The sequence below is a fragment of the Trachypithecus francoisi genome, unplaced genomic scaffold (genome assembly GCF_009764315.1).
Source record: "Trachypithecus francoisi isolate TF-2019V2 unplaced genomic scaffold, Tfra_2.0 Lachesis_group17, whole genome shotgun sequence".
NCBI classification, from domain to species: domain Eukaryota; kingdom Metazoa; phylum Chordata; class Mammalia; order Primates; family Cercopithecidae; genus Trachypithecus; species Trachypithecus francoisi.
In genome coordinates, this window is record NW_022681462.1 from 24,562,234 (window position 1) to 24,582,067 (window position 19,834).

Genomic DNA, 19,834 nt, shown 5'->3' on the forward strand with positions numbered 1-19,834 from the left:
GCCCGCAGGGAGTGGCAGGAAGTGGGGACACCGAGCGCGGCTCGGCCGAGGGCCTAGGTTGGAAGGTCCGCGTGCCCCACCCCGCCTCGCCGGCCCCGGCTGCAGCCCCGCCGTAGGGCGAGGGTGGCCAGCCCGAAGGGGGCGGCCGTGTCCCGGGAGGGACGACCGCGTGGGTGGGAGCCACTGCAGGTGCAGAGAAGCAGCGGCCGGGCCGGAGCCTGCCCCAAGCCGCTCGCAGGCCGCCCGCCGGACCCCTCCCCTCCGCGGGAAACACCCCCCTCTCGCCCGGCCCGGGGCCCGGCGGGGCCGGCGGGGCTCGCCGGGGCCGCACGTGTGCGCCCTCCCGGGCGGGGGAGTCCCCGGGCGAGCACGTGCCGCGGTGCGCGGGGGGCGGGGAGTCCCGCGGACGCCTTCATTGCTGCTGCTGCTGCCGCCGCGGCCGCCGCTGCCTCTTCCTTCCTCCTGCGCCGTCCCCTCCTCGGCCCGGGCGGGGGGCTCCGCGCGCCGAGCTCGGTCGGGCCGGGAGCTCCGGGAGGCGGGCGCCCCAGGCGGCGGCGGCGGCGGCCGCGACGGTGGTGGCGGCGGCGGCGCGGGCCGGGAAACTTTGCCCCTTTGTGCGCTCCGCCCCGGAGGCGGCGGGCAGGTCGGTGCAGTCGGTGCCTTTCCGGCTCCGGAGTGGGGGAGGGGCGGCGGGAGGCGCTGGGGGCCCGGCCCGGGGGATGGGGAGGGGGCGGCCCGGAGCCGGCGGGGGACCGCTCCTCCGGTGCAGGGGGCCGGACTGGGGTGCTGCGGGGCGCTGTGCGGTGGAGCCGGGCGGGGGTGGCAGGGCGGGGGCGGGGGCGGGGGCTGCGAAGCCGCCAGAGCCCAGTGGTGGAGGCCCCAGAACAAAGGAGCCCGAGCGGCGGCGCGCGCGCGGCCCGGCCCGCTGCTCGAGCGCGCCCCCCTCCCGGCGCCCCTTGCCGGCGCGGGCCGCCCTCCCCACTCGGGCTGGCGGGCTGCGCTCGGGCGGCGGGCGCCGCGCGCGCGGGCTGCCCCGGGCGCGCCCCCACCTCCAGGCCGCTTCCGTGCCGGGGGCGCCGGGGCAGTCCCGCCGAGCGAGGCTCTCAGCAAACTTTATTTTGAAAGCTCAGCTCCCTGAGGGAGGGCCCGGCGGCCTCCAGCCAGGGTGTGTGGGGGAATTTTGGTGAAACTCTTACCAGCCCGTGGGGGATGGGAGGAGGGCAACTTTCTTGGAAATCTCACCTTGACCACTCCCTTGAATTCGTAGTCCAGGGCCCCCAGCAGCCCTCAGCCCCGAGGCCGCCTCCCTCAGACAGGGAGTGGGTGCTGGGTGCGTTCTGCCTGAGGTTCTGGGCAGGACCTCATTTGAGCAAGCCCCATCTCTTCCCCCATTTTCTCCTTCCAGAAGCAGGAAGAAGTGACACGTGAAAGTTGTCCCTGAGCCCCGAGTGATGCGCTTCCCCTTTCTGTCTTTTTCAGGCAGCACTGCCTTCTCCAGCGTCCAGACCCTGGAGGAAAAATACCAGGAGAAACTGCTCACTCAGCTCTGCCCCCACCACACCCCTACCTGCTCACCTCATGCCTGGGTCCAGGGTGGGTGAGGGTGAAGAACCCACCGGGCCAAGATGATCCCTTTTCTGGGGACTGCTGCTGGTGTCCTTCCCCAGATCCCGGGCCCCAGGAGGTGGGAGAGTGGCCCCCTACGGAGCCCGATCAGACTGCTGCAGAGGAGGTGAAGAGGGGTTGAGAAGAGGCATCCATCCACGAGACTGAAGCCACTTGCCTTCATCCTTGTGATTCTTGGCTGTTCTAGGCGAGAAGGACCTGTTGGTGGCCTTTGGAGGTGGCGGGAAACTGGACTGTGGTTCTGCCCCAGCACCTATGCCCCCACCTCTGGCAGCATCATGAGCCAGTTTCAGGTGCCCCTGGCCGTCCAGCCGGACCTGCCAGGCCTTTATGACTTCCCTCAGGGCCAGGTGATGGTAGGGGGCTTCCCGGGGCCTGAGCTCTCCATGGCTGGGAGTGAGTCCCAACTCCGAGGGGGTGGAGATGGCCGGAAGAAACGCAAACGGTGTGGTACTTGTGAGCCCTGCCGACGGCTGGAAAACTGTGGGGCTTGCACTAGCTGTACCAACCGCCGCACGCACCAGATCTGCAAACTGCGAAAATGTGAGGTGCTGAAGAAAAAAGTGGGGCTTCTCAAGGAGGTAAGCTGGCCCTTGCTAGGCTACCCTGTCTCTTCCTTGAGGGCGCGGTGATCACGGGGATCTTGTTCAAGCAAGGCTCCTCCAGTTGAATCCATTCTCTCATTTCTGATCCTCTTGGTCCAACTTTAAGTAGGAGTGTAACTGACATGTTTGGGCTCCTTTGCAGGGCTGACAATTTGTATGAGAGTAACTGGGTAGAAGGGGGATCTGAGCAGGCACCCTAATCTCTGATGTTTGCATTTGATGCGGGACTGTAACGTCTACCTTTACCTCTAGAAGTTTCTTGTCCTGCTGCTTGAAGCCTCAAATGTTGTATTTCAAGCTCATGATAATGCTTGGATGACTTGGGCTTTGATAGTGTAAGATAAGGGATGGAGGCTGATGGATTTGGAGACAAAGTTTTGGATTGACAGTGTGGTTTTATGCTGCCCTGATGGAGTGGGATGTTTCTTTCATCGTTTTTCTCAGATGGCCAGAGAGCCGGTTGAAACCGTTTGGGAATCTAATGACAAACTGATGATTTGGGTTCTCCTATCTTAGTTCTTCTTGCAGTCAAAAACTTTATTTCTGTGTTCTCAGGACCTAGCACAGTTCCTTGGCAGGTAGTAGGCACTCAGATACTAATTGCATGAATGGATGACATGCTTTTGAGACACCATCAACCCCAGGGAGGTGTACTCCCTTTATTTGGGGGTAGTAAGGTGGAGGAGGGAAGGAGATTTGAGATGAGAGCAGGCAGGGTGAGAAGGAAAGGGAGAGATGGTGACCTTGCATTGGCCATCTTTCCCTCCCATTTTAGTGGCGGACTGCCGGCTTGAGGTTGGTGACAGCCGAGACAGCAGAGAGTTGGCAGAAGTAGGGCTGAGCGAAGTTGAGCAGCTTAGGAGGAGCGGTGTAGCCGCTGAGGTCGCTCCAGGCAGTGGAACTGGTGCTGGACAGAGATGGAGGCCTGCGCTGTCTTCGAGCTCCCTCTGGCTCTGCCACTCATTTGTCCAAGGGTCCAGACAACTCGGGCCCCTTCTCTGGGCCTGTCTTTTCCTTGGGGGAAGTGGAGGAGTTGTACTTGATGTCTTTCAAAGTCCCTTCCAACTGGGCTGGGAGCTGCTTGCTTCTGAGGACTCGGGTCCCTGTGACTTCGTTGGGCTGGCGGCTCGTGCTCAGGGTTTCCCTGACCGCTGAGTGCAGAGCCGCACAGCGAGCTGGTGGGACTGGTCCCGTGGCTAGGAAGAAAGATTCAAGTGTTGAGAACAGGGAGGTGGGGTTGCTGGATATTTCTGCCCCTTCTCACCTTGTCTTGTCCGTGCCCTGTGGAAGCTGTATGTCCTGACCCAAGGACTGCAGACACGGAGCCCTGTTTCCCCCGTCTCTGGTTAAAGCAGACATCTGGATCACATATGCAGCCCCCAGCCCCAGCCTGGGAGACTTCTCTGTTGCTGGTGTTGGGGGTAGTTATGGTCCTGCTGGCCCAGTGCCCCATGGGTCGCTACTGAAAGCAAGGTAGTATGAAGCGGGGGAGGCTTTACTTCTGGATGTAAGAGCTGGTGCTTTGGTGTAGGGAGGAGCTGCTGAGTCTACTTTGTAAAGCTTGATTCCTTTGCGCCCTTGCTTCTAGCATTCCTTTTCTTCCCCAGCCCCCATTGTCTTACTCAGTTCCTCCCATAATTAAACCGGAGGGATGAGGGTGCTGAGCTTCCTGGGCTAGATGTTCTTGGAAGCAGTGGCCCTTGTGAACTAAGTTGAAGTGCTGCTTTTGGCAACAACAGAACATACCTGAGTGAAAGGGACTGGGAGTGAGGCCAGGGCCTTGTCATCCTGTGTGTAAGCTGTCGGCCCAGGCTGCCGGGTGGTCTTGGTTAAGATATGATGAATCTGGGGTGGCTGAGGCTTAGAGACAACCCTGCTGAGAGATGCCTGCATCCCTGTTGACCTTGCCATGGCCAACTGCCTCTCTAAGCCCCAGGGTCAGGTAAGGTGAGGCTGGACGGCCTTGGGTGTCCGAGGAGAGAGGGTCTACATGCTGATCTATGGATCAGTAGAGTTCTGTGTTTCTAGGGAAACAAAAGGGGACAGTGGAATGAGTTTTTTTAATAAAGCTAACTTTCTGTGACTTAAAGAGCGGTACTTTTTTTTAATGATAGATTCTTTTCTACTTCTCGATGTTTAAAATATGCTTTCTTAAAATGTGCTTTATGAAGGTGTGATAGAAAGTAGACCTTTTTTTTTTTTTTTTTTTAAGTCTTTGCTTGGTAAAATACAAAATGGTAACCAGTGCCTCTCTCTGAAAAAAAAAGTTTTGTTTTTTTTTTTTTGGTCCATGAGAGCTGAATGCCAGAGAGTCACTGTCTAGGGTATACTGCATTTGACGGGCATATCTCTGTCATAATTGAAAAGCTGAGACGTGCCTGAGAGACTGCCAGAGTGGATGAGACCCTAAGACCAGCCCAGCATTTAGCAGATGCTGAGACTGCTGGGACCATAACCATTGGATCTTAACAGCCGTGTGGCAGAGGGAACATGTTCCAGAATTGGGGAGGTTGTTTTGGCCATGACTGTTCAGGTGGGGTGGGACGCAGTATCCTAGGAGCCTCTCGGACATCAGACCATCTACCTGCATTCCTGCTGTGTGGCACTTCCTCCTTTCTGTGAGAGCACTGTACTCTTCTGGGAACTCTTCCTTACTTCCCTTCTGTCTCCATCTCTTCTAGCTGCCCTTGGGGCTTCCTTTGAACTGTCTGCCTACAGTTACTTTATATCATCCTGTAAGGAGATTATCTTGGGTTTTCCATCTTCTTTTCCTGCTCCTCACTCTTTTTCTCTGGGCTTTGTGGTTGGGGAGGAAGGGTGCAGGGGAATCCCTCAGAAAAGAAGTTCACTATTTTAGGACTAAAGACAGGCTCCCCCCAGGGATGGGCCTTCCTGCCCTAGGAGGAGGTGACTACTTCTCTAGGTCCTAATGTGAGGTTGGGGCAGGTTGGTAGTCGCTGTGGTCTTCCTTCCTAGTTCCAGGAAGAATTTAGAGGGAGGCTGTTTGATTTCATATTCTTTTTACCTGAGTGGTGGATTGGTAGTACAATGAAGATGACTGATTAGAAAAGTAGGGTTTGGTGAGTATGGAAGCACAGTAGGTAGGGCTCAGAACCCAGAGTAAGTGCTGCGCCCTTCCTCTCTTGGGCAACCAGTGCTCCATCCCTTCTGTGTCCATTTTCTCAATTGTAAGATGGGAGTAACCCTTCTTTGTAGGGTTGTCATGAGGATTAAATGAGATAAAATATGCATAATGTCTGGCACACAGTAGGTAATCAATGCATGATGACAAAACATTCCTAAACATCTAGAAAAGGATGAATCTTTATGCATAAACAACTGTGCATTAGTCTTCGAGCTGTAAAGATGCAATACAAGGGCTAGGTGTGGTGGCTTACTCCTGTAATCCCAGAGCTTTGGGAGGCTGAGGCAGGAGGATCACTTAAGACCAGCCTGGGCAATGTAGCAAGACCCCATTGCTTTAAAAAAAAAAAATAGCCAGGCATGGTGGCATGTGCCTGTAGTCCTAGCTCCTGGAGAGACTGAGGTGGGAGAATTGCCTGAGCCCACAGTGGGCCATATTCGAGCCACTGCACTCCAGCCTGCATACGACTCCAGATGCAGCACAAATTAAGCGTTTATCTCAAGGCATTCCCCTCACTTGCTCATAGAAGAACCATGGGGCAGAACTGCGGAGCCAGGCAGAGGGAGGGAGGAGTTTGCCAACCTCTGTGCTGGGGGAGGAGGCTAGACATCAAGGAGTCACTATGGTCCTAGGCCTGACTGAAAAATTGCCCATGGGTGAGGGAAGTAAATGACTGTTAGAGCAGGAGAATGACCCTTAAAAAAATGCATGGAAAAATGTATGCATAAGTTTGAAAGCATGACTGAGGATATTATGGGTGAAAACGAGAGAAATGGAAAGATATAGTTATGAGAATACTTTCTAGCCCTCAGCCAAGTGGCTTTACAGCTTGAAACAGATCTCTGCCAGATCTGAGTCAAGATACCTTGGAATTGGGACTCTTTCAACAGTATCAGAACACCTGGTTAGTCCTTGCCCATCCTGAAGATGGAGGCTGTGGAGAGGAATGCATTCAGGCTAGTCTTGGCATCAAGGGAGAATTGACTAGAGAAGTGGAAGTGGTGAGAATCTTTAGAGAAAGGGACTCCATCTGAGCATTTGTCAAGCTTGAGAGGTTGGGCAGGGAGGAGTATTTACCATAGTCTTTAGAATATCGTCTTTAAAATGCAAGCAGTTTTTAACCCCACGGGCCACAGATTCTAAAATAAAATTAGTTAGAGGGATAGAATTGCTTGTTAAAAAGCAAACTCTGGCTGGGCATGGTGGCTCATGCTTGTAATCCCAGCACTTTGGGAGGCCAAGGCAGGCGGATCACCTGAGGTCAGGAATTCGAGACCAGCCTGACCAACATGGAGAAACCCCGTCTCTATTAAAAATACAAAATTAGCCAGGCGTGGTGGTGGGTGCCTGTATTCCCAGCTCCTCGGGAAGCTGAGGCAGGAGAATACCTTGAACCTGGGAGGCGGAGGTTGCAGTGAGCTGAAATTGCGTCATTGCACTCCAGCCTGGGCAACAAGAGTGAAACTCTTGTGTCAAAAAAAAAAAAAAGGAAACGCTGATAGAACAGTCATGAATGATAGCTTCAGGAGAAAGGTGTTGGTGGGACTAGGGAAGGACTGAGCCATCTGTGTGGCTGTATGGGCTGTTCTCTAGTGAGTGAGGGGGTAAAAGGCCAAGCATATTATGTGGAAAGTGGAGACATGGCACTGAAGCAGAGTCAGGAGTGTGGTCTAAGCCCTTAGAGGAGCATCAGGGAGTCCAGTGGCCAGAATGTGCTAAGCCTGTTGGAAAATGCTGATAATAATGTTTTGTATAAGGTTCTAACAAGAGAACGAAGAGGTAGGCTTACAACTTTCTAGGGATGGAGAGAGTGGACACACACTGGGTCCCTGTGGTGTCAGAAGATATAACCTGGGGAAAACAGAGCCAGCCAGTTACCTTACCTGAGTCTGAGGCATTCGCTTCTTACTGAACACCTGCAGATGTGCTCGCAGAATCACAATCTTTTTTCTTTCTTTCTTTCTTTTTTTTTTTTTTGAGATGGAGTCTGGCTCTGTCGCCCAGTCTGGAGTGTAGTGGCCGGATCTCAGCTCACTGCAAGCTCCGCCTCCCGGGTTTAGGCCATTCTCCTGCCTCAGCTTCCCGAGTAGCTGGGACTACAGGCGCCCGCCACCTCCCCCAGCTAGTTTTTTTTGTATTTTTTAGTAGAGACGGGGTTTCACTGTGTTAGCCAGGATGGTCTCGATCTCCTGACCTCGTGATCCGCCCGTCTCGGCCTCCCAAAGTGCTGGGATTACAGGCTTGAGCCACCGCGCCCGGCTCTTTTCTTTTTTTTTTTAAGACAGAGTCTCGCTCTGTTGCCCAGGCTGGACTGCCATGGCGTGATCTTGGCTCACTGCGACCTCCACCTTCCCAGTTCAAGGGATTCTCCTGCCTCAGCCTCCTCAGTAGCTGGGATTACAGGCATGTGCCATCACACCTGGCTAATTTTTGTATTTTTAGTAGAGATAGGGTTTCACCATGTTGGCCAGGCTGGCGTTGAACTCCTGACCTCAGGTGATCTGCCCACCTTGGCCTCCCAAAGACTGGGATTACAGGCGTGAGCCATTGCGCCCGGCCCTTGTTGTTTTTTTAAATAGAGACAGGGTCTCGCTGTTTTGCCCAGGCTGGTCTTGAACTCCTGGTGAAGTACAATTTTTATGGAATTGTGATGATTGAAAGAGGGCCAAAAGGCCAGAGATAGGCGAAAAGTTCAATTTCTCAAAGAGATTTTGAAAATTGTAAATATATAAGCTTAATGTCAGTTTTTGACAGTTCTAGAACAGATTGTTTAAAAGGTGTTTTGTGAAACTTCAGAAAGGCAAGTGATAAACTTTGAGAGTGCCTGTGGTTCTTTTCAAAGCAGCTGAGGCAAATGAACAGATCTAGATTTCTGTAAATAAATGATGGCATCTCCTGCCAGGTTGGACAGATGAGAAGTCCAATTTTTGACTTAAAGTCATCTTAGAGGGAGGTCACTGATATGACTGCCCTATTCAGTCTGTCGACCATGTAGATCAGGGGTTCCACATTGGGATCACCTGGGAAATGTAACAAAACATGGTGCCCAGACCCCACTCCCAAGGGATTCTGATTTAATTGCTCCAGGGTGGACCAAACTGGTCTGGGGCCTCCCATGTGTACCTAATGTGTAGTTAGCATGGAAACCCTCTGATGCAGATGAGAGACTGTGAGGTGATGGGCACCTACCTGGACTCTTCTATGGCAAGTTACTCACTTGAGTCCTGGGACACCTGCTGGTCCACAGCCTCACTTCCACCTTGCTACTCGGTGGACCAACAGCATTGGCATCACCTGCAAGTTTGATAGAACTGCAGAATGTCCAGCCCTACCCCAGACCTGCTGTATTGAAGCCTGCACTTTAACCGGATCCCCAGGTGATTTGTATGTCCATGAAAGTTTGAGGAGCTGTCTACAGCATTTCTATGACCAGAAGGGCATGGGACATGGAGCAAGTGGGGCAGGGAGCGGGGGTGGTGATAAATAAGCTGTGATGAACAGGCAAAGAATTCGAAGTGCCAGCAAGGGTAAAGAGCATGACCCAACCCATTTCCTGACCCTCTAAGCCGGGGAGACAAGGACCTCTTGAGATTTACTGCATGTTTCTGCTTGTTCTTCTGGTATTTGTTTCCTTCTAGTTTAGTGAGTTATCAGTAAAACCTATCAATAAAACTAATCTACAAAGTTATCAGAGAACTCGTGTATTTGTTCTGACAACAGTCAGGAAAGGGCTCTCAGAAGATGTTTGCGGCTCAGCAGCCTGATTCAGGAGGTTGGAGCTCCATGACACAGTAGCAGATAGTGGTGGTTGTGTAGAGGAGGGGGTGTGTCCATAGAATCTTAGGTCTCATGGAAGGATCTGGAAGCTTATGGAACAGAATGGATGTGTGCCCTTTTCACAAGATGAGGTAGTAGGCAAGTCAGATCTGTGGGTGTGGTGGGTGGGTGGGTGGCAGTGATGATGCAGTTATTACGTTGAATGATAGAACAAGGGGCTAAGGAGGTTGGGGCAGTCAAGTACAGTGAGCCCCAGTAAGACTCAATGGGATTTAATCAGGGCAAATGCAAAGGCCTGTACTTGTTTCAAAAAAGAAATGTACGAACTCTGGCTTCCTAGCAAGTAGAAAGAACTGAAACTCTAAAAAGGAATGTTGACAGTCTGTCTTGAAATCTGTCAGAGTGGTCACATGCGGGACAGCTGAAGGAAACAGGGCTGTTCAGCTGCTGATGAGTAGAGGAACACAGACTCAGGCAAAGCGTACATGAAGAGGAGGTCAGTTCCCTCACTGGAAGGAGTATGCAGGAGTTTTATTAGTGGGTGAAAGTCATTAGACAGACTGAACCCACGTTAGAAAAAAGAATTGTGTAGCATTTATGGCTATTCCAGCACTGAGGAACTAGCCCTGAGAGGTCCTGTGTGACCAGTGCCTGCACGAGTCTGGGTGCTGCCTAGCAGGGAAGTTATGAGGATGCCCTCTGGGTTGTGGGGAAGTGGGGAGGAAGATTCACATTTGGCGGTCTCTTGCTAAGATTATGTGAAGTATATTATCAGGTCTATTTTTTGTTTTGTTTTGTTTTGTTTTTGATATGGAGTCTCCCTCTGTCCCCCAGGCTGGAGTGCAGTGGTGCGATCTTGGCTCACTGCAACCTCCACCTCCCAGGTTCGAGCAATTCTCCTGCCTCAGTCTTCTGGGTAGCTGAGATTACAGGCACGCATCACCATGCCTAGCTTATTTTGTATTTTTAGTGGAGACGGGGTTTCCCCCATGTTGGTCAGGCTGGTCTCAAACTCCTGACCTCAGGTGATCCACTCGCCTTGGCCTCCCAAAGCCACTGGGATTACAGGCATGAGCCACTGCGCCTGGCCTATCAGGTCTATTTTCATGTTTTGTTTTTGTTTTTGTTTTTTGTCTGTTTGTTTTGACAGAGTCTTGCTTTGTTACTCAGGCTGGAGTACAGTGGCATGATCTCAGCTCACTGCAACCTCCGCCTCATGGTTCAAGTGATTCTCCTGCCTCAGCCTCTCAAGTAGCTGGGACTGCAGGTGTATACCACCATGTCTGGCTAATTTTTGTATTTTTAATAGAGACAGGGTTTCACCATGTTGGCCAATCTGATCTTGAACTCCTGACCTCAGGTGATCCACCCACCTTGGCCGCCCAGAGTGCTGGGATTATAGGCGTGAGCCACTGCACCCGGCCTATTTTCATGTTTTTTTAGACAACTACATGCAAGAGAGGCATCTATCTTAGACTGCAGCATTTTGGCCAACTTTTAGACTTAATCTTAGACCTAGACCTAATCTCAGACCTCTGTTGGGGTAAGGTCTGTGAACTTTTTTGAAAATTTCAGCCAAATGTTATGTGAATGTGCAGGGGTGTGTTTTCTCAGGGGAGAGGGTCCATGGTTTTTAGCAGATTGTCAAGAGTATTCAGGACCTCCCCAGATTTAAGAAGCATGCTCTACCTGAGCCGTCTAATATAGTTGCCATCGGCCACAGATAGCTATTTAAATTTAAATTTAAATTAGTTAAGATTATATTCAGTGACTCAGTCATACTAGTCGACTTTCAAATGCTTGTCAGCCACATGTGGCTAGTGGCTTGTGGCTTATGTATTAGACAGTGCAGATAGCATTTCTGCCATCACAGGAGGTTCTATAGGACAGTGCTGGGAGCCAGCCTTAGAGTGACCCTATGTGGTCCCTGAACCCTCACCAAGGGTTCTTTTTAGGTTGGGGAAATAGCTTCTGAATTGGCAGCTCTCAGGGTTTGGGATCCCAGCCTCCACCCCAAAGTAAGTGGTGAGGTCTCTGGACAGTACTTTCCTGGGTTCTAACCCACTGCACAGTCCACTGCTTCTCCTTGAAGGCACGGCCATGCTTTACTTGTCTGCTATGGGAGAGCACAGGGACAGGAGTGAGGTGGTGTGCACCACCCAGAGGCTGTCTGGATCCCTAGTGGGGAAAATGACTCCTCCCCACCTACAGTCTTGGTCAGCAGCCCCACTGAGCTGTGTTCATGTTGACTTCCAGCTCCAAACTTATCTCCTGGGTCCTGCCAGAGTTTTCCTCTCTGTCATGGGGTTTCTTGTTCTGGAAGGGACAATGTGGTGACTGGGTGGGCCAGAAGACCAGGTCCAGGGTCTCAGGAGTTGTCACTAATTTTCCACTCCATTCCCCTTCACTTCTTTACAGCTGCTTTTTGGAATGAGGGGACGATGCTCAGGAAGAGAGGAGGTATTGGAAAGGAAAGAGACCCCTTTGTCTTCCTTTTGAGCCCTGCTACAGCCTGGCTGGCTGTTTCTGGGAGAGCACTTTAGAGTTGCTGTGGGCGTCTGCCTTTGTCTGTGCAGGGCATAGGCACTGCACAGTTGCCACACCCAGGGTGGACACATCCCTTGGTGGCCTTGTCTCCGGTCATTTGCATAGGAAATCTGATAACCTAAGATTTTTTTTTTTTTTTCATTTTGAGACAAGAGTCTCGCTCTGTCCCCCAGGCTGGAGTACAGTGGCATGACCTTGGCTCACTGCTACCTCCAATCCTGGATTTGAGCAATTCTTGTGCCTTAGCCTCCCAAGTAGCTGGGATTACAGGCAGGCACCACCACACCTGACTAATTTTTGTATTTTTAGTAGAGACAGGGTTTCGCCATGTTGGCCAGGCTGATCTTGAACTCCTGGACCTCAGGTGATCTGCCTGCCTCGGCCTCCCAAAGTGCTGGGCTTACAGGCGTGAGCCACCATGACTGGCTGGATAACCTAAGTTTTTGTTAACTACTGAGGGAAGGGTCAAAAAGAAGGCTGGCAGCCCATTGTAAGATCACTGGCTGGCCTTCGGGTGGCCACAGGTATGGGGGTTTGTTGCCTGCTTGCTTCAGGTAGCACAAGTATGCAGCTGGGGCACTGTTGATGGCCGTTCCTGCACTGCTGGCTGTGACTTGTATGAATTCTAGCTCTGTTGTGTCCTACCTCTACCATACCTAACGAGGGTGTTAGTGGACAAAATAAGGCACCTCTCACTGCTGCTAGAGCAGCAATTCTAGATTCTCAGAATGGATGGGGAGTTGCATTGGATGGAATTATTTGGTGGTATTGGCCAGACTGTGGGTCCCCCATGCCTCCTGCCCCTCCTAATTACTGCTGGTTCGGGGAAGTCTCAGGAAAGGAGTACGGAGGTGCTGGGTCAAAAAGAAGTAACAAAGTATTAGACTAGAGTCTGCTCCACTGCTGAGTTTTTCTTGTGGGGAGAACATGGGTGGCTCTCTCCTGTCCTATTTTTTATTGATTGATCTGCCCTTTAAGGTAAGCTCTGTGTGCCCCAGTTCCCTTAATGATGCTGGGAATGATCCTGGAGCTCTAGAAGAGAGAGGGATGGCAGATTCTTACTGTGAGGGCTGGGTCCCACCTGTACTGTGTTCATACTGCAGGATGGGGTGAGGTGCAGTGAGGGGAGAGGGGGTTGTGAGGGCCAGTGGGAGAAGAGCTGGTGCCAGGAGGACAAGGAGAGAGAGACACCTTCCTGGTGTATCCTGGGTCCCAGGATCTACAAGGTCCCTTGTACTGGAGGCGGCCAGCCCCTCTCTCTGGTGCTGCTTCAGTTTCCCGAGGCAGGACATCATCTGCTTTGACCTACAGACAGGCAGATGGCCCTCCTGGCCCCATTCAGCAAACCTTGGCTGGGACTAGCTGTTTGCTGGGTGCTGCACTGAGTCTGAGCGGTAAGTAAAGGGAGGCACATTAACTCTGTCTGTCCTTAATGATCTTGCTGTCTGGGGAGGGAGACAAGCATGAAAACAAATAATTACAGTACATTCTGATAGGGCTAAAAGGGAGGGATGCCTTGAGGGCAGAGACTGGCCTTAGTCACCTTTGGGCCCATAGAGCCCAGCCAGGAAGGGAAGGGACATGTCTTGAGAGTATAGTGACATGTGAAGGATGAGGAGGAGAAGGTCTTCCAGGAGGGGGAAGCACCTCCCTGATCTTGCAGTGTGTAGAGATGCTACCTGATGCTGGCGGCAGGGGTGTGGAAGGATGAGGACAGATTGCTGGGTACCGCCTGAGGATCCTAGAGATGGAAGGTTAGATGCTTTGTGTTAATTCCTCTTGAAAGTCTTCTGCTAGGGCTATACCCAGGTTTCTATCTCAGCATTCATGCCCCACCTTCTCAACAGCGTCATACAGTCGCTTGTTATCTGCTTAGGTCCTAGAACATTTGGTGGTTCAAGGCTGTTGAATTTGGGGCGAGGAGACCCTGACGAGGTTCACAGACTATAAGACCTTTTCACAAGCATCTTGAAGGGCATGTAGGGTATAGGCAGAGTGTCACCTGCTACCTGTCAGTCTGGGAGGCCCTGGATGCATGCTGTTTGCTGGTAGGAAGCACCAAGATGGAATTGTTGGCTGGCTCCGACTTGTTTCCCTTGAGTGTTGCTGGGTGCCTTGGTTCAGTCTGGTTCTGCTGCATCTCCAAGGAGAGGAGCATCTTTTCTTCTGTTGCTGCTGCTCCTCCTCCTCCTCAGCCTCCTCCTCCCTGTGATTGTCGTTGACACAGACTTCCGCTGCCAAAGCTAATTGTGAGGCCTGATCAGTGAATGAAGGCAAAGGCAGTTCCCATGACAACCGCAAAGAGTTTCAAATATAGGGGATGATGTGTGTGTGATGGGCGGCAATTACTTGGGTGGAAATTGATGCGTGGACACCGGGGACTTCAAACATAGGCTCTGAAGGTGGAGGGGGTGTTGGGTTTTTTTTGGCAGGATCCTTTGTGTGATGGAGAGAAAAGGAGGTCACAGACTTCCCTCATAGTCAATTCCAAGTGCCTTCAGTGTGTGGAACGTAGGCATAGCCCTGCAGGGGCTTTGGAGAGGCACAGCTCCAGTCATTCTGGTTGGGGATGCAGGACACACAGAGAGACAAATAACAGTACCAGGGGTGAGATAAGAAATGTTAGAAGTGCTGTTGGTTGGCAGAAGACTGGTGTAATCAGAGAAGGCTTCCTGGAGGAAGCAGGGCTTAAACTGAGCTTTGAAGTAAAGCCCTGTGAAGAGTGACCTCATTCAAGACACAGCCATGGTGAGAGAGGATGAGAAGCCTGTCTCTCTCTACCCTCTACCAGCTCTAGAAGAGGTAGGTGGATATGAAAATCATAGAGCAACACAGAGCAGCCTTGGCTGTGCTGCTGCAAGTGAAGGGGTGGCAAGAACCCTGTGCATTCATTTTCTGGCTGTGTGACCTTGGGCAAGGTACTTAGCCTCTCTGTATCCCAATTCTTCATCTGTAAAATGGGCACAAATATTTCCTGTCTCATTGGTTTGTTTAGAGAGTTAAGTAAGATGTACAGTATATCATGCTGTCGGTATGGGGCCTGACATGGGGTTGGTGCTTGGTTGATTTCTTGTAAATCCCCCCAAGAATGTGTCTGGTCATGTCTGTGTTTCTTGGTCTTTGAATATCTGTGTGGAATCCAGCCTGTGGGTATTCATTTTGCGTGTCCTGGAAGCGAGTAAATCCATTCACCTCTCCAGTGGGGAGGGCTGTGGCTCCATTCCTCCTGCTGGGAGCACAGTAGGGTCTGGGGGTTGTGACAGAAGGTGTGGAGGGGAGGGACCCTTGGCCCCCATGCAGAGGGGTTCTAAGTACCTGTGAGTGGTCACTGTAAAGTGCAAAATTTAGAAAAGGGGGCAGATAGAGATGGGAGGAGGATCAAGAGGGAAGTGGAGAACATACCGGCTGGAGGCAGAGTAGCCCTGGCATGCACCTCTGTGACTCCCTTGAGCCCAGGCATTCCACGAGCCTCAGAAGAGGGAATGAGGCCAGGGTGAGATGGGGTTGGGAGCAGATGGACTGCCTGGGGGACTATGGGCTCCTCTTCTGGGCTGCTTCTCTGGTGTAGCCGAGGGCTGCTGGAGGGCAGGGTGGGGACCTGTGTTTGGGGTAGGACTGAATTATACAGGGAAGTGAGTGGAGCCAGGAGTTGGGGTGGGAACTGGGCTCTGTGGCTCCTTCAGGCTGCTGAGGAAGATAGGTGCTGGTTGAGCAAGTCTGGGAGGAGATCACAGTTCAGTTCTGGCAGGTCCTGCCCTCCCAGGACAGCAGGTGTCCCTCAGAACCTTGAGGACCTCAGGGAGAAGACTGACCAGGAGAGGGGCCTCCACATCTCAGTGCCCAGCCCCCTGCCTCTCCACCCTCCTTGTGTAGAAACTTGGCTCAGCACATTCCAGCTCTGTGCAGAGCCTAGGAAAGTAGGGAAGACAGGGCCCCCGCCCACGTGGGAGGACTGCCGTGTAAATAAATAACTACGCTTCATTGTGACTGGTGCCCTGGAAGAAGCAGTACACTGCTCTGTCAGGACCTGGGAGGAGCGGATGATGCTCATGGGAGCTTGGCGATCTGAGAAACTGGCAGGGGGAGGCAATGTTTAAACTAAGTATTGTACCACATTAGCTTGCCAGGTCGGGGGAGGTGGAGAGGGATCCAGGCAGAAAGAGCAGCACCGGGAAGTCTCTGAGACATGAAAACATTACTAGATCCATAGTTTAAAGGGAAGTGATTGGGTTCAAGTGACCTCGGTCTTCTTTGTATCTCCCTGGGGTTGGCAGAGGCGGACAGAACTTAGAGAATTGGAAAGAGAAGGACCTAGATTTGAATTCCAGCCCACCACTCACCAGCTGTATTGACAGGCAAGTTAACATCGCGAAGTCCTTCCATTGCCCTGTTAGAGATGAGGTTGTATGTGGGGTAAGTGAAATGAGGATGATCCTACAACATGGTTGGCAAAGGGCCTGGCATGTAGCAGGGGCTTGATAAACTGTGGCAGCCGCTGCAGCAATCCTACTAGTTGTTACTGTCCAAGCAGTGTTTGTCTCTCCTATCCAGCAGCAGACTGTATGGGGGGTACGTGTGAGGGCAGTTTTGGGGACCAGGATAAAGGAGGGACTCCACTTGGCCTGGTCATTGTCAAAGTTGAGGGGCACAGAAACCCATTGTTCCACCTGACCCGTGCTCAGGACACTGTTCCTTGCCATGCTTTACCACCTGCCTCCTTCCCTGCCCCGGGAGGAGCCCAGGAGGGCTGCCCTTTGTTCACAGGGGGAGGCAGATTTGGGCCCTAATGCCTCCTGGAGTCTCCTCACTGGAGGCCAGCTTTCCTGTCTCTCCACAGGCAGCCCATCCTGTTCTGAGTACCCGCTTTGGGCCCCTGGGGAGGGGACAGCAATTAGGCATCTGTGGTGTAGTGGGTAGGAGAGCGAATCACTGGGTCAGGGGATCTCAAAACATCCTATCTCATCCTGTGAGTCACTTCTCCCTGGCCTCAGCTTATTCATCTGTGAGAATGAGAAGGAGCACCCAGTGAGCTCTTCCAGAAATTGATTCACCTGCAGTGAATCCTCACAACTGGATGAGGTAGCTGCTATTTCTAGTTTGGTTTTATAAGATGAGCAAAGAGTATATGAGAGGTAAGTTACAACTAGCTAGTGATGGAGCCTGGAGTTTGTGGGTACCGAAGTGTGTAGAAGTCACTTCCTGGGAGGTAGAAGCTCTGGGGTGTTCAGCTACAGGGAGGGACTGGGGTGGGGAATGATGTGCCCCGGGTGGCCCAGGAAGTAAATCCAGGAGTGGATTGCAGGGCCCAACTCTCCCTTCTCTGTTCTTTCTCATCCTGCCCTCTTTTCAGTCTCCTGATGCAGCTTTCAAAGGCTGAGTCTGGAAACTGGAAGGCCAGAGCTCTTGGAGTCTCGGCTACCTCCCCTCCTCTGCCTTTCCCAGATATGGGAAGCCCTGAGGTCTGGGGACCCTTGGGATCCTCCAAGAGTGGAGAACCCATTGTGGGTTGTTGGTGGGGAGGCTGTCTTGGATGGGTATGTTCTGGCGGGTCTGGGGGGTGATCCTAGAGTGAGGTGTAGGTGTTTGTGTGTGTGGAGGAGGGCAGGGTTGACACAGGAGGTGTGGGCTCTGAGGAGCCTGTTTTCTGAGGTGGGCGCTGGAGCAGGGAGGAGCAGAGAGCTGCATAGCTGTTAAGAGTATGGTCTTCAGAGCTGACAGACCTGGCTCAGAGTCCCGGCTCTACTGTTTCCTGGCTGCGTCACCTTGGGTAAGTTGTTTCACTTATTTTATCTCCTCATCTGCAGAATGGAGTAAAGGTTCGTGCTGCCTGGACTTTTTCTTCTTTTTTGAGGATGAAGGGCTACTGCACCTCATGCCCTTGTGACAGGGCCCGGTGCCGTCCTAGCTTCTGCCAGGATGATGCTGGGGTTAGATAGTGGGTAAGCGGGAATCCCCCCAGCGTCTGCTCCGCTCCGCCCGGAGGCGCAGTCTGTCATCTTTGATCCTGGAGGCGCAGAGGATGCCTTCTGGGTATTACCTTCAGGGTCCCCGCGGGAGGAGGCCGGGGGTGCCCTGGGATGCCCCAGCCTGCTGGGGAGCGGCACGGCGGGCCTGGGAAGCAGCCAGCGCGGCTCAGCAGCACCCTCAGAGGCACCCCCGCCTCCCGGCTGGGCAGGTCCGCCGGGCGGGGGCAGGGCCGGCCGCGGGGATTGGCTAGCGAGCGCGCCGCCCCCTCGCACACCAGCCCGGCGGCGGGGAGGGGAGCGCAGCCGGCAGCTGGCCGCCGCCTCCTCTGCAGTGCCTCCCTCCGCGCGCTCCCTCCGGCGGGGATAATGGGAGGCCCGCCGGCTGATGCACCAGAGGAGGCCGGCCGAGGTAGAGCGCGCGGGGCCGGGGATGGCCGGGCGGACGCGGGCCGGGGGTCGCCGTCCTCTCGGATCTTGGTGGGGTTCTCAGAGGAGAAATGAAAACAAAAACACACTGGAAGGCGGAGGAGCCCGTCTGCCGTGACCCGGGCGGCAGCTGGCGGCAGGAAGATGGTCCCCGATAGCCTTTCTTTCCCAGGCTGCATCCCCTCCGGTTCGCCTCCTTCCCCTCCAGCTGGGCTTGGGGGGCTGTAGCAGGAGGACTTTGCTGCCTTCCCGGTACCCGCCTGGCTCACACGTTCCTCTGGCTTCTTTTGCAGGTGGAAATAAAGGCTGGTGAAGGAGCCGGGCCGTGGGGACAAGGAGCGGCTGTCAAGGTACCTTGTGTGTGTGCGTGCGTGTGTGTGGTGGCGGTGAAGTGTTTGACCGGATTGGATAAAAATAAAGGGTCTCCTCTGGTGATCCCTTAATCTCCCACTGTGTGTGTAGCAGCAGCTGAGGGGGAGGGGCGGCGGGGGTGTGGGCGGCCAATGAATTCTCAGGCCTGTGTGGATTTTGTTTGGATTCTTTTTGCTTTCTCAGCTGGATGGTTTTGGGTGCAGTTGGGGTTTGGTTTGTTGAACTGTTTTTTTTGTTTTGTTTTGTTTTGTTTTTTTTTAAGACATGCAACCCACTCCCCACCCCTGCCTCTGGAAATCTCTCGAGAATGTCCCTAGCACTGTTGGTTTGCATCCAATCTGCAGAAATCCCGGGAGGGGGGGAAGTGTGGCGGGGGGGGGGGGGGGGGGCGTAAGAGGGAGGGAGAATTGCGCTCCTGAGTCTGAAGCTGATAGGGTGTCATTAGTCATGCTGCTGTCACCATGGAGATGGCTGGAGAGGAGAGGAGGTGGTGGGGGTGAGGATATTTTGGGTAGGGTGGGGGCTGATGCAACATCATGACTGAGAATCCGGCGGGCGTCTGCTGTTACTCTGTGTGACTTAGTGTCTAGGGGACTGGGAAGAGAGTGTTCCCAGGTGCGTGGGAAGCAGAGAAGGGGGCACAGAGCTTCTCCTTGTGGTTGTCTGGCGGGGGTGGGGAGCTGGGGTATTTGGGGCAGGGGAGGGGAGAGTCCATTGGAGTATCAGCCATTACTAGGAAATCACAGATATTCCTCCCAGGTTGGCATGGATCCGATCAGTAGGTTTCCTTGAGCTTGTCCCCCTTTTCAGGGCTAAGGAGCCACTGTGAGTTTGGGATTACTCAGCAGTATCCTCTGCTGGCCCGGGGCGGAGAAAACAGATTGGGAGGTGGCTCTGTGTGGCTGCCTCACAAGTCCAAGAGCAGAGAGGCTGGAAGGGAGCATGGGGAGGTGGGCAGGGTCAGGGCTTATGGGACTCTTCCTAGCGGAGAGGAAGCGTGTTCCTGCCCCTGCCTCAGCCCACCTGCCCCCTCAGCCGCAGGAGTCTTCAGGGAGCTGGGGATCTTGGTTGCTTGGGTAGCAGGTGGGTGAGCTGTGAGTGTCCCCAGATGCCCTTAGTCTCCTCCCTGGAAATTCTCTTCCCGCCCCCTGGGAAAGCTGTGGGAAGCTCCATGGAGGTGCTGGAAGTGGCATCCTGCCACCTCACTGACTGGATAGGGATCCTGGTAGGGAGGGGCTCTGCTTCCCACGTGGGGGATAGGGGCTTCTGGGCAAAGCTGCAGGGTGTATCAGGAGGGCCTGGATAGTTCTCTGGCTTTGTCCCAAGGAAGTTGAGGCAAGGAAGTGCTTGGGGAAAGGTGTGAATTTTGC

At 53.4% G+C, this 19,834-nt stretch overlaps 1 protein-coding gene across 3 annotated transcripts in view; it reads left to right on the forward strand.

Annotated features, from left to right (window-relative positions):
* Positions 1 to 400: 400 nt before the first annotated feature.
* TET3 (tet methylcytosine dioxygenase 3) overlaps positions 401 to 19,834 on the forward strand; it is a 125,798-nt gene continuing 106,364 nt past the window's right edge. The window contains exons 1-3 of one of the 3 annotated variants that reach the window (XM_033175137.1): positions 401 to 643; positions 1,480 to 2,207; positions 18,386 to 18,442. In XM_033175137.1, the coding sequence (XP_033031028.1) occupies positions 1,905 to 2,207; positions 18,386 to 18,442 (360 nt within the window). In that variant the 5' untranslated portion in view covers positions 401 to 643; positions 1,480 to 1,904. Of the gene's footprint in view, positions 644 to 1,051; positions 1,166 to 1,479; positions 2,208 to 12,065; positions 18,076 to 18,385; positions 18,443 to 19,834 lie in introns of those variants that run through there. The other 2 variants (XM_033175138.1, XM_033175139.1) reach the window with 2 other exon arrangements.